General features: G+C 36.5%; 1 protein-coding gene across 3 annotated transcripts in view; it reads right to left on the bottom strand.

The window, feature by feature from the left end:
• Positions 1-11,478, bottom strand: part of scn1laa (sodium channel, voltage-gated, type I-like, alpha) — a 42,690-nt gene extending 31,212 nt beyond the window's left edge. The window contains exons 1-5 of one of the 3 annotated variants that reach the window (XM_017470849.3): positions 11,025-11,478; positions 4,917-5,239; positions 3,517-3,635; positions 2,945-3,043; positions 2,664-2,792 (exon numbers count right to left, since the gene is read on the bottom strand). In XM_017470849.3, the coding sequence (XP_017326338.1) occupies positions 2,664-2,792; positions 2,945-3,043; positions 3,517-3,635; positions 4,917-5,186 (617 nt within the window). In that variant the 5' untranslated portion in view covers positions 5,187-5,239; positions 11,025-11,478. Of the gene's footprint in view, positions 1-2,663; positions 2,793-2,944; positions 3,137-3,516; positions 3,636-4,916; positions 5,240-11,024 lie in introns of those variants that run through there. The other 2 variants (XM_053681054.1, XM_053681055.1) reach the window with 2 other exon arrangements.
• Positions 11,479-14,165: the final 2,687 nt, after the last annotated feature.

Raw genomic sequence — 14,165 nt, 5'->3', positions numbered from 1 at the left:
AAATCGATGAGATTGACTTCTCAAATTTCACTCCAATGCTTGTCCAAAGCAAGCACTGAGAAAGAAGTAAATATGACACATTATTCTATATTGCATATAGGAAATGTTGTTGAAGCTATTTGCAACATTTGTCAAACTAGAAGTTTACCCTTGATTTGAAGTAACTAAGCTACAGCCAATCTACACTTTTGATACTGGTAGCTAGCTACACTATACTACACTAACTACTTTTTCTTAGTACACTGAAGCTATTGTCAAATTGAGGAAAATCCACTTGTCATGTCATGGCAAACTCATGACTCCATTTCCAAGAATGCACCATGAACTACAAACATGACCGACAACTAAAACTCACAATGGAACACACAAACATGTCACCTTCTCCTGAAGACTAATCACACACACCTGTTCCCAATCACACTGATAATCATAAAGCACTACTTAGGAGTCTGCTCATTAACAAGGTCTTTGTGAATTAATACGCTCAGTTAACTAGCTATACCAAACTATACCAAACCTTGATATCGTGTTAGTTTTTCTGGTTTTGACTTTGTTCTCATTTTTTGACCTTGTCTCTCTGCCTAAACTTGTTTTGACAGTTTGCCTGATCGTCTGACCTCTGTCTGTTTAAGTTTGTGGATTTTGCATTACCCTTCGGACTTGTTGTTTTGGGTATAAAACTATGTAACCTGCCCGTGCTTCTGTCTTCGCCTCCACTTTGTAACACGCTGACATTTTCATTTTTCCATTTTAATAATTTCAATTTGCTATACATATAATTTATGTATCTTTATCTGTCCCAAGAGAGATATAGATATAATATAATGAGACACATACAGGTGCATCTCAAAAAATTAGAATAGATTTGATATTTGTTTGAGGAAAAAGTAACTACACCCTTTACCTCAGAAGCTAGTATTGTCCCTTTTGACAGAAATAACTTGTAGGCATTTTGCATGATTGACCAACAGTCTCTGACATCGGCTTGCTGGATTTTTTGACCGCTCTTCCATGCAATATTCTTTCAGTTGCAAGATGTTTGAAGGTTTACTTGCATGTACTGCCCATTTCAAAGCCCCCCCCCCTTAAGTGGGATTCAAATCCAGGCTTAGTCTAGGCCATACCATAACCATCCATTTTTTGTTACTGAGCCATTCCTTGGTGGATTTGCTAGTGTGCTTAGGATCATTATCCTGTTGAAAGGTCAACTTTCGGCTTAACCTTTGGACAGATTATCACACTATCACACTATCTTCAAGCTCTCTTTGGTATGATGCAGAATTACTAGTTGAATTAATGAATGCAAGCTGTCCAGTCCCTGAGGCAGCAAAACAACCCCAAACCATAACATTTCCACCATGGAAATGTTAAAAAGCTGTCTTTGGCCAGTCCCAAACATGTCTGCTATTACTGTTACAAACAACTCTATCTTTGATTTGTCTGTCCAGAGGGCATTATTCCAAAATGTTCTTTTTAGGCAGCAAAGGCTTTTTTCTGGCATGCCTCCCATGTAGGTCAAATTTGTGTAATCTCTTTCTGATTATAGAAGCATGCACTTTGACACCAACAGTTGCAAGACTTACTAGCAGATCCTGTGATGAAATTTGGGGTTCTTTTTGCATCAGACGGTGGGCTCTTGGGCTGAATTTGCTGGGACGGCCAGTCCTGGACAAATTGGCAGTCTTTTGAAATCTGCACCATTTGTAGATTATATTCAGTACCTGCACTCCCTAAGCAGGTTTTAATCACTGGCACCCAATTTGAAGACCTGATTCTAATTTTATAGATTTGAAGGTGTGACTCTTTTGTACATCCACAAATGCACAGGACGCAATTCACAATTGAATGCCAGGCAGAGTTTTGTTTGTGACATAAAAATATATTTGTTAAAAAAAGAAAAAATTATCTGCAAATCTCATTTTATTTATTTGTGAATTGAATTCATTTTTGTGAAACTTCTAACATATATTTGTGGATCTCATTGTATTTATTTGTGAATTTGTTTATTTTTTGTGAATCTTGCTACATTTATTTTTGGATCGTAATCTATTTATTTGGAAATATGCAACAATTCTAACCCCATACAGACCTTGTGAAAATAATTCATGCCATTATTGGTGTGAACATGAAGTTATCACCCCAAAGTGCATTATATTCTATAATCACATCTGTAGTGTGTGATTCTGCTTATTCCACAGCAAATTCCGATTAAAAACAATTAACAATTATTATATTTGATTTATTAATGAATGCCACATCTTGCATTTTACTGGCTTATAATTAAGAGTTAATGTTGTGGAACGTCTCCTAGATAGTCATTCCGTTATATAACATGGTATTTCTACATTTTTAACAAATCTATGCAACCCTTTTGGCTTAGTCACAGCTACACTGTATATTCACCTCAGCTTTACTTTTTTTGATAGTGAGACCAAGAAACTTGTGTATCATGGCTATACCACTGTGAAAACGCCACAGTGAATGCTACACACTACTTTGTGAAAAAATTACTGGAAAATATATATTATTTGGAAAATAACTCACCTACTGCCACGCTACTAAACTAACTCCTCGCCAACACATCATAAAAGAACTGCAGTTAAGACAGTGTATCAAGTCACATTGTATACATGTTAGACATTTGTGTACTGTCCTGTACTTACGCCATCACAATCACAGTGAAGTCCAGCCAGTTGAATGGGTCTCTGAGGAAGGTAAACTTGCCCATACAGAAGCCCATGGCTAAGATCTTTATTAATGAATCAAATGTATATATTGCCGTAAACGTGTACCTGTAAAAACAACACCACATCAATCACACCAAAAAGACTATGGGTTTTACTGAGTCATCTGATGCATTATAAGTTCATCTGAGGTATTAAGTCCTACTCCATTCTCATTCTCATACTCAATAATAATTCAATGCAAATAGTGAGAGACTTACTCTATTTTCTTGAACAAGGCTCTCCTACTCGAATCTTCAGTAAAAGTCATAAACACACAGTTCGCGAGGATAGTGCACATGATTATTATGTTGAACAATGTGACAGTTGCAGTCAAGAAAAACATTTTTTTTAAATAATGGATTTCAGAAAACCTAAAGGTAGACTAACAACTTAAAAATGTAATTTATTTGTTTACAGGTTATTAATATTAATGAGTCTTTATTTATCACATATATATTAGAGCACAGTGAAATTCTTTTCTTCACATATCCCAGCATGTCAGGAAGCTGGGGTCAGAGCACAGGGTCAGCCATGATACAGCACCCCTGGAGCAGAGAGGGTTTAGGGCCTTGCTCAAGAGCCCAACACTGGCAGCTTGGCAGTGCCAGGGCTTGAACCCACAACCTTCCAATCAGTAACCCAGAGCTTTAACCACCAAGCCACCACTGGCCCTTATTTATGATTAATACTCATTTTTCAGTCACAATTGTTATTACTGGATAAGCACTATAGGACAACTGTAGGGTAACGATAACTCTTTAATAATTTTAGCAGCATAAGGAAAGGATATGAATGTACCAAAATCTTAATTGATATTCTTCTGATTGGGTTGAATGGACTTAGCACGTACAAGGCAGAAGTGGCATTAAATCGGGAGATTGTCTTCCTTTTGTTCAATACTATAAAGGTCTGAAAGAAAGACAAGACAGAAACAAAGCCATTGCTAGCATATAATCACATATTATTCAGAAGAGAGGTCAGTCTTGGTGCTCGGTGTGTTTCTTGTGCATTCAGTACTGACTTACATAAAACCTGAAAAACAGATTACCAGGTCTATTAGAACCAATCCTTGTTCTACTAATTTAAACAAAAGAAGTATTTAATTTAATATAATACTTTTTATACATTTTATCAATATTTCAGTTTAACAAATGCTTTTGTACCAACATTTAGAGCTACAAATTTGGTACAAAACCAACACAATCGATTTAAATGGAACATTAATGCAAAAAAGGAATATGTAATACTATATTGTTGACTGAACACTTATGTTATCTAAGTGGGGTCAGGTTTCCCCAGAGGTCTATGAAGCATTTTTATTTTTTTTTAAAACCCTTGATATTGCAGTTGTTTCAATGTGTAACATTTATTATAATTCTAAGCCTAATTGGCTTGGCACTTAAGGTGAATGGGTTCAATCTAAAGCTCATTAATTCAACAATCTAAAACAGCTTAATGTCAAGTCATGTCTTAATGTCAACCTTACTGCAAGTAACTACAAAAAGGTGCGGTTTTCCTTGCCACCATCACCTCCGGCTTGCTCATTAGTGACAAATTCATAAATTTGTCATTTATATTCTGAATTCATATATTTCTGTAAAGCTGCTTTGGGATAATCTCCATTGTTAAAAACGCTATAAAAATAAAATAGAATTGAATTAATATGTTAGAAAATTGTGAATCCAAATTTTTAAATCTGTGCAACTTTTTTAGGTTCTGTGGGTAGAAAACATATCTCATGACTCCAATAAATAAACATGATGTTACATTTAACTAATATGTCTGATATATAAGCAATTGGTTTATGCTCATGATATTAATGTTTATTGTTTATGGGTCCATGAATCGTTTTTTACTGGAAGGGGTCTTTGGCTGCGAAAAGTTTGAGAACCCTGATCTAGATAACAACCTCATATCTAGCTTGGTTTAGTAAAAGATTTTGCTTTAGGTTCTTTATATTCAACTGTAAGTTCTTAATCTTTAGCAATCATGATACTCATGATAAGCCCATGCATTATGCAAATAACCCAGCGCTAAAACCTTTTATAAGTCACTGCATGAATAACCATTCGCACATTAGCAATGTAACAGCAGTTGCCAACCACCCATGTCAGCACTCAAATTCTACTAAAAGCCCATTAGACAGAGCACACCCAAATGCATTTCTAGACTGAGTGAAAAAAAACTTACTTTCTGATTGCAATAATATGGATCCAGATCTTCCAGCGGTGTGGACACCATTCCATTGGGAATGTCCCCATATATAAATGGCAATTTCTTCCCTTGCCCCAGGTCACTATTAGGTTGTGGTTGATCCTCATTAGCAGTATTTCCCTCTTGCTCTCCTTTTTTAGGCTTTTTACTCTTCTCCTCTTTAATTCGTTTTTCAATGGCCTTGAGTGACTCCCGGGTAAACGGGCGGAAGCTTTGTGGTCCCAGCGGTGCAAGAATCTGTGCCATCTTTGCATCCTGTATCTTCTGATTGTTTTGCTAGCCCACTACATGAGAAGCATCTACAGCCATAATAATACAGACAGCCAAAGTTAGACAGAAATACAAGTGCAGAAGGTATTATTTTCTTTTCATTTTAAATATTACTTGTAATAGTAGCTCTTCCACTTAAGTTTTAGACAGAAAAGTGCTATATAACATTCATTTAACATTATCAATCAACATTTAATGAAAATGAAAGCAGGTACAAAACCTTGAGAAGAGGAATAGTTTTATTGAAGCTTCATGTAACAAAAGGTTACAAAAGGTGTTGTCCCTTCAAGGTTCAATCCTCAACTCACTTCACACATACAAAAAAAATCCCATTCTTAGAACATCTTACCCCAGCTACTCACCCAAGGTCAGTACACTGATAAAACTATCCCCTAGGCCCTCTAAAACACATTCTTATTCACAATATATGCTCTGTAAGGAAGTTTTTATTAACACATGAATCTTGAGAAGTGATTAACATGCTCCTGTAAGTCTGATAAGTACATACCATACCATGCTGTTAATATGAACAGTAAGAAGAGCCATAACAGCTATACTGAAAAACCACAACTATTCACTTAGAAACTGGGCATGAGACAGGGTTGGGTGCCAGCTCACTGTAGGGCACCACACACACATATATTCACATACTCATTCACACCTTGTGGCAATTTAGATATGACAATCCAACTACTGGTGTGGTTTTGGGTGGAAGGAGGAAACTGGACTCCATATCATAATTGTTATTGTTGTAGTTATAGAGACCCAGATAAGCAAGACACACTGAACTGAAATATAGGCTGGACAGACAACTGAGTTATGACACAGTGTCACCATTTTCTCCTTAACCCAATTAGGCTGTTGTAATGGGGAGAACTAATTCTTATTAGTCCTAACAAGGATTAAATGAAAACCAAAAAAACAACTAAAACCAACTTCCACAGCATTACATGACTGCTCAGATACCAATTCACGAGTAACACTAGGATAGCTGAATTGTAATGTGCCAGAAAAATACATGGAAATAAAAACTCACAGTTTCACAAAGTACTTGTCAGAATATTTGCATGTAGCTTAAGTATATATTTCACATTGACTCTATAATGGAATAATGAGAACTAAGCAGCATATAAAACTGTTGATAATGATATAGATATTAGTAAAAAAAAAAAAACCTTGTACATTTTTACATTAGCGTACATTTGAATTCTGTGAAACAATTTAAATTTCAATGTATTAGTATTGGTTTCAACAGTTCCCTCAAAAACTATTGAATGGCAAAGGCAATTCCATTGTTTGTGTTATATACCAAAGACATTTGGGTTTGAGATCAAAAGATTGATATGAGAAGAGAGTTTAGGATTTTAACTTTTATTTCCTGGTATTTACATGTAGATGTGCTAAACAACATATAACATATAATCTTTTGTATCAGACTACCCAATTTTTAGATGAGCAAAAGTATAGAAAGACATGAGTCTTGAAGTAAATTAAAGTAAATAACACTTAATATCTGGTTGCATATCCCTTGTAGTAAATGCGTTAAACCTGCGACTCAATGACATCACCAAATTGTTGGTTTCTTAATTCATGATGCTTTACCAGGCTTTTAGCACAGCCTCTTTCAGTTGTTGTTTGGTTTAGGGGGTTTCTCCCTTCCTCAAAGTTCCTCACAATTCATTTGGATGAATTTCTCTGTAAATTGGCAAACAAAATGTTCCTGTAAACTTCTGAATTCATTTTGCTGCTACCATCATGAATTAGATCATCAATAAAGTTTACTGAGCCTGTTCCAGAAGCAGTACTGCAAGCCCAAGCCATGACACTACCTCCACCATGTTTCACAGATGAGCTTCTATGTTTTGGATCATGAGCAGATCCTGTCTCTCTGTATTTCTTTAAAATAGGTAGGTGCATTGATTATGCTAAATTGTCCCTGGGTGTGGGTGTGGGTGTGTGTGTATGTGTGCATGTGTGCGCATATTGCCTATGATGGACAAGCATCACATTCAGAGTTTATTCCCGCCTCATGCCCAGTGTTCCTAGGATAGGCTGATCAAGATGAATGAATGATTGATTTTATTATCGGTACAAAAACTTCAATAGCAAAGCAGAAGGATAACAGTGTACATGCACAGTATAAAGGTATGTGCACGCAGACGAATAATATGATTATTATGTATTCTTTATTAGGATAAATAATGATTGAAAATTTATTAATTGATTCATCTTCAGTAACCGCTTAATCCTGAGCAGGGCATGGTGGATCTGGAACCAGATCCTGGTACTGGTACTGGATACAGGTCTATCACAGGCTACCATAAACACACCCATTCACACACACACACACACACACAGACAAAACTTGGGGTAATTTAGCCTTTGGGAAGAAATCACAGAACCCAGAGGAAACCCACTCAAACAAGGGGAGAACATGTGAAATTCTGGGACCCTGAAGCTGAAGGGCGGCAATGCTACCCAAAAAGCATTTACTCCAAAACTTACACCCTCTCCCCCGGATTTTGAAGGGCCAGCAAGAGCTCACCAGATGCCGCCAGAACTGCGGCACTTTTCACAAAGAAAAGAGAAGAGGGTTCACTTGCGTTACTGCACTGGACACCTCGCAACGCCTATCTCTGCCTCTAACGGTTCGGAGATCTGAACCCGACTCCCTTTCGATCGGCTGGGGGTGACCGAGGCCATCGCCCCACCCTTCTGAACATTCACCCATCCCTTAGGACCGACTGACCCATGCTCAACTGTTCGACTTCCTCTAGATAGTCAAGTTTGATCGACTTCTCTGTGTTCCGCCATGGCCCGCGAGGAGCCCCGGCGGGGCAGATCTGAGGACCTCACTAAATCTTCCAATCAGTAGTAGCGACGGGCGGTGTGTACAAAGGGCAGGGACTTAATCAACACAAGCTTATGACCCGCACTTACTGGGAATTCCTCGTTCATGGGGAATAATTGCAATCCCCAGTCCGAATCACGGATGTGGTTCAGCGGATTACCCGCACCTCTCGGCATAGGGTAGGCACACGCTGATCCAATCATTGTGGCGCACGGGCAGCCCCGGACATCTAAGGGCATCACAGACCTGTTATTGCTCCATCTCACGTGGCTGAACACCACTTGTCCATCTAAGAAGTTGGATGCCAACCGCGAGGGGCCGTGTAAATATTTAGCATGCCGGAGTCTGGTTCGTTATCGGAATTAACCAGACAAATCGCTCCACTAACTAAGAACGGCCATGCACCACCACCCACAGAATCGAGAAAGAGCTATCAATCTGTCAATACTTTCCGTGTCCGGGCCGGGTGAGGTTCCCTTCTCCTAAGGACTAATCACACAAACCTGTTCCCAATCACACTGACAATCACACCACCATATATAAGAGACCGCTCATTCACAATATTTTTGCAAAGTATCACGTTCAATTGCTATTGTCTCTGTCATTTCCAAGTCTTACTTAGTGTTTGATATTCTGGTTTTGACTTAGTTTACTCCATCGACCTTGATTCTCTGCCTTGCCTGTTTTGAACTGTTTGCCTGACAGTGTGACCCTTGCCTGTTTTGTGTTTCATTTTCTGCCTAAACATTTGGCTTTGTTTGCTGATTAAACTGCCATACCTGCAATCGTTTCCGTCTAAACCCTCATTACGTGACAATAGTGCATGCAATTTATGGGTGATGTTGTCCGTGGTCCTGAAATCTCAACCGCAATAGGTTTCTAAGCATAAATCAAATGTAAAATACACACTGAAAAACAAGAAGCCTTGCGTAAGTGTGGAGACATTTCCTGGAGTGAAACTAAAAACCACTAATAGAGCACTTGGCAGCAAATCCTCGAAACACTCACTGCATTTGATAATAGGTCCAATCGCATACACACTCATATGTGATCTAACATAAAACAACTAACTCCTCTTTAATGATGTAGTAGTCAGAATGGAAAATAATGAACATGTGTTCGCTCACTGAATTTCTCTTACTTACTTACACATTAAAAATACTTTTATGCACCTTAGGAAGACATAAGTTATATTATTTGCTTTTGAGGTGAAAAGAATAGCAGAATAAAGCTAAAGGCAAAAATATTATTCACTAAGAGGTACATCTATGCAAAGAAACTATCTCTGAACCAAAATGTAACACTTAACTCTATACTGCATCATCACAATATAAAGATGCACTATAAACTCTCAGAAAAAATTCTACTAAATTGTACTTTTCCTTGTCATACTCTTATCTTTTGTGTGCTAATATGTAAATTTCACCTGGAAACATGGGTATAATGTACATATAAAACAGATTTATGTTACATAGGCTGATTGGACCATTTAGGGTTAAGCTTTAAAGGTATACTATTTGCACATTTCTAGATAAAGGATGCTACAGTTAAGTGAACATTTTTCAAAGAGTGTGTAAAAACTACACTAAGACATGGAGGAAATATAACAAATAAATTCAAATGTGGCATCATTTAGATCACTCTAAATGTCACTCACAAGTGATGTGTTGTTTCTTGGGTCTATTACTGTGCACAACATAGTTTAATATATAAAGATGTTATGTCAATAATTTGACTTGACCAGTGTGGCTGACCAAAAAGTGTATCCTGATTTTAAAACTTACACAGGAAAAAAAAAAACATCCAGGATGGTGCCTGGGCATGCAAATGCACAATGCAAATGGACATCAGTGCTATAAGTGTTAATGCTGGGACAGATTACTACTGACCATGCTGTTTACTTTAAAATATATATATATATATATATTTTTTACACACCCTTAACATTCATAACTTTTTATACATACATTTATACATACATAGAGATGTCTTATCAACATCCTGGGGTTTTGCCATTAAACTATTCATGCAAGACATGTTACACAAATGTCAAAAACAACATCTATGCGTCCATTGCTTGCAACTCTGGAATATACCAAACCCGCCCTGTTCAGGATCTGATTTTGTTTTGTTACAAGACTGATTATATACCATCAAACTGATCTATTTTTAATCTCATTAGGATGGAAAATCGTCCCTCGGGTGATAGACACAATCTAGTTTAGCTATAATTTTGTTGACAGATATCATTTATAATTAGGTAGATATAATTTAATTCGTGCTGTATTATGGTGAATTAGGCAGGCTTTAGTCGGTTGGTCTAATCTGGCACCCCAAACCAGGTCTATGATCTCTCTGGCTCTTTTTACACAACAAATTCTTTTAATAATAGAGAATAAAATAATCAGTAATTGTAGAAGTGTATAACCTGTAGGGCTTTTGGTTAGAGTTCATGACAGTGTCTGAATTATTAGCCATAAATATATTTAGATTAGATTATATTTAGGATATATGAAGTTACTTATTTATATAAATTATATATATATATATATATATATATATATATATATATATATATATAATCTGTCTCTAGTCATTAGTCTTATTACTACAATTTGTTCTAACATCACACATAATACTTTTACATTAAGTTATACATATTTAAAATGAATTAGGTTTAATTGCATTGCATGTAAGATAGATATGCAACAGGATCTGCTCAGATTCTTCAACTTCGCTCTGCATAAAGAGACAATTTTTAAAAGATATATATTTTTGCTTTAACTATGCCAAGCCAGCTGTTAGTCATATTACATGTGGAGCTCCCCATCTTCAACATCAAATCAGCAAAGTGGTCTAGCCTTAAAAGTATGTTAGTGTATTATAATTGTTGTGTAATTGAATAAAATGGTATGTTTACTATTTCATTTTAGATGCCACCCATCCACACTTTTGACACTCACCATCATCACTCAGTAAGTCTGTGCTGAAACAGGCTCGGAGGGAAAACGCCTTAAAAGTCGTATTTTACATTCAAAATCCAAGGCAAATCGACGCAGCAGGACAAAAACGAGAAATAAATACACAGCACTCGCACTATATGTTCTGTTGTTTTTTTGTTTGTTTGTTTGTTTTCCAAAAAGAAGAAGAAGAAGAGAAGTTAAATCCGTGTGTTTTCGAGCACAACAAAGGAATCACAGTGGACCCGAGTGAAATGCATTCATAACTACATTAAGACGCGCCTGGAGAAAGAAAGCGAACAGCGGAACTTCCGGTTCTTCATTAGAGAGAGGTTTAACGCTGACGCCACTGTCTACTGGCCACGTCCAAAAACCGCATACTGAGAGGTTTGGGAAATATGACACACCACCTGTGGTAGCCACTGGTTAACCTCTCTCTCCGGCATGCAATTTAGTACGGTAATACATAGTTTTAGACATAGGTTATATGCACCTGCGCGATGTGAGACTGAAGTTTAGAAGTGATTAAATTATCCTATATACTGCGCGACATGAAATACATTAACCTCTTATAAGTGGAAATATAGAGCTACTCATCCCTTGTCGTGATTTCTTCTGCAGCACGTTTCTTCGAAACAGCTCTTGGACATATTTTGGACTTTGTTTGTGTGAACTAGCTGTTGAATGAATGAAGTTTCAGACTGTATATTAACGCTTTAAACGGTGTGTGTGTGTGTGTGTGTGTGTGTGTGTGTGTGTGGTGAGCAGTGCACAGTATTCACTCGTGGCTAGTTCGTGAAAGCAGACTTGGCTTCATCAGTCTCCAAACACTAAACTCGTACCTCATTATGATAAACTCATACCTCATTATAATAAACTCATACTTCATTATAATAAACTCATACCTCATTATTGTAAACTAGTTCCTCATTATGTTAAACTAGTACCTCATTATGATCAACTCATACCTCATTATAATAAACTCATACTTCATTATAATAAACTCATACCTCATTATTGTAAACTAGTTCCTCATTATGTTAAACTAGTACCTCATTATGATAAACTCATACCTCATTATAATAAACTCATACTTCATTATAATAAACTCATACCTCATTATTGTAAACTAGTTCCTCATTATGTTAAACTAGTACCTCATTATGATCAACTCATACCTCATTTTGTGTCAAGTGTTATAACGACATCTTGTGGCTGAATATAGCCACCATATGCCTACTCCAGACTATACGGGTGTTTCACACTTGTGAAAAAGTTTGTGAAGATTATGTAATGAAAATATAACAGCTTGCCCCTTGGCTGAGGCAAGTGAAAGGTTATTCATTTAAACATGAAGCGAAACGCAGGTCTACACAAAATAAGCTTCCATCAGCCATCTTATATTATTGAATGGTTTAATCAGGCTCAGTCCTGGAAACAAATATCGATTGCTTGATTAATAAATAAATAAATTCATTCATTCATTCACATGGCACGATGCACATACTCATGCACACCTAGGAGCAATTTTGGAGCAATTTCGGTTTTAGAAGGTGGGAGGAAACCTGGAGGAAGTCCACATGGGCACGGAAAGAATATGCACAATTCTACACAAACAGTAACCCTAGCTGAGGACAGAACTGGGGATACGATGAATACAATGCCTTTATAAAAAAAAAAAAAACAACAACTGATAACTGAAAATTAATTTCACAGACCTAGTAGTTTAGACTGAACTGTTTAGTTTAGAAGAGGGTCCACTGGTGACTAATAAACATAAACTAATGTTCACACACTAAACTATTGACCAATAAACTAATGACCAATAAGTTAATGTTCACACACTAAACTATTAACTAATAAACTAATGATCAATAAGCTAATGTTCACACACTAAACTAGTGACTAATAAACTAATGACCAATAAGCTAATGTTCACACACTAAACTATTAACTAATAAACTAATGACCAAGAAGCTAATGTTCACACACTTTCAGCAATCTAGATTATGGTACCTATTTGCTCAATTTTAAGAAGGATTCATGCAGAAATCCAGATGATTCTGCAACTTTTACACATTTGTATAGTAACAATTATAATAACAATTAAGTACCATATATGTTAAAGTAGCTCCCTGGGATTGGCTCCAGGTTCCCCCGTGACCCTGAAGAAGGAGTAAGCGGTAGAAGATGGATGGATGGATGGATATGTTAAAGTAGAAGTGAATGTTTTTGAACCCGTAATGTGATCAAGTCATGATCATAAAATAAAGATTCACAAATCCAGATTATTCCATTTGCAATTATTTTTGAAGAATTTACATGTACTGTGGTCTACAGACTGTTTGATAATTTTGTGTAATTCGATTACAATTTGATTTCAAAGCCAAGTTTTCGAAGAGTTTATTTTTGTCAGTTTAAGTGTTTTATGTCCTCACTGCTAGGTTTTAACATTGTTTTGTTAATTTTTTTTTTATGTGCACCTGAAGATGTGTGAGTCTTGCCAATCAGTGTGATGGAACCTGCAAATCACCAAGGAAACTTCTGACAGATCAGCCAGATGTCACATGACAGTTGCTTAGCAGCAGCAGAGATGAGTCAAAGCTTAAAGATGCAACACTCACGAGGAGAGTGCAAGGAGAAAAGAACAGAGGATGGGCCCGCTTTGCTCTTTCTATCTACCCTGCTCTATAGGGATTTGGAAAGCTTTTCCTTAATTAAAAATAGATGATAAAAGGCTAACACTGATAGACAGTTGGTAATATTAGAACAGTATGGGAATAAGAAATGTTAAATTACAAAGATAGATAGATAGATAGATAGATAGATAGATAGATAGATAGATAGATAGATAGATAGATAGATTGTGTTCACACAATCACATGAATTGCACATGAATGGTACACAGTTTAAGTTTTCTTATTGTTTTTATTTTCCACATATCCACATTCCACATATATTCCACAATGTGCACTTTCAGGACATAAAATAGTGCAATGCACCTTCACTTGTTTTGCATATTATTCCATATCATTCACGTGTCACAAGTGAACAAACATGATCACATGTCAAAAGCATGGGATTTTGCTGCAACAAGTGATACAAAGGCACATAAGTAAAATGTTTTAATAGGTATATTGTTTC

The sequence above is a fragment of the Ictalurus punctatus genome, chromosome 6 (genome assembly GCF_001660625.3).
Source record: "Ictalurus punctatus breed USDA103 chromosome 6, Coco_2.0, whole genome shotgun sequence".
In the NCBI taxonomy this organism is placed as follows: Eukaryota; Metazoa; Chordata; class Actinopteri; order Siluriformes; family Ictaluridae; genus Ictalurus; species Ictalurus punctatus.
This window is presented reverse-complemented; position numbering and strand designations above follow the sequence as displayed.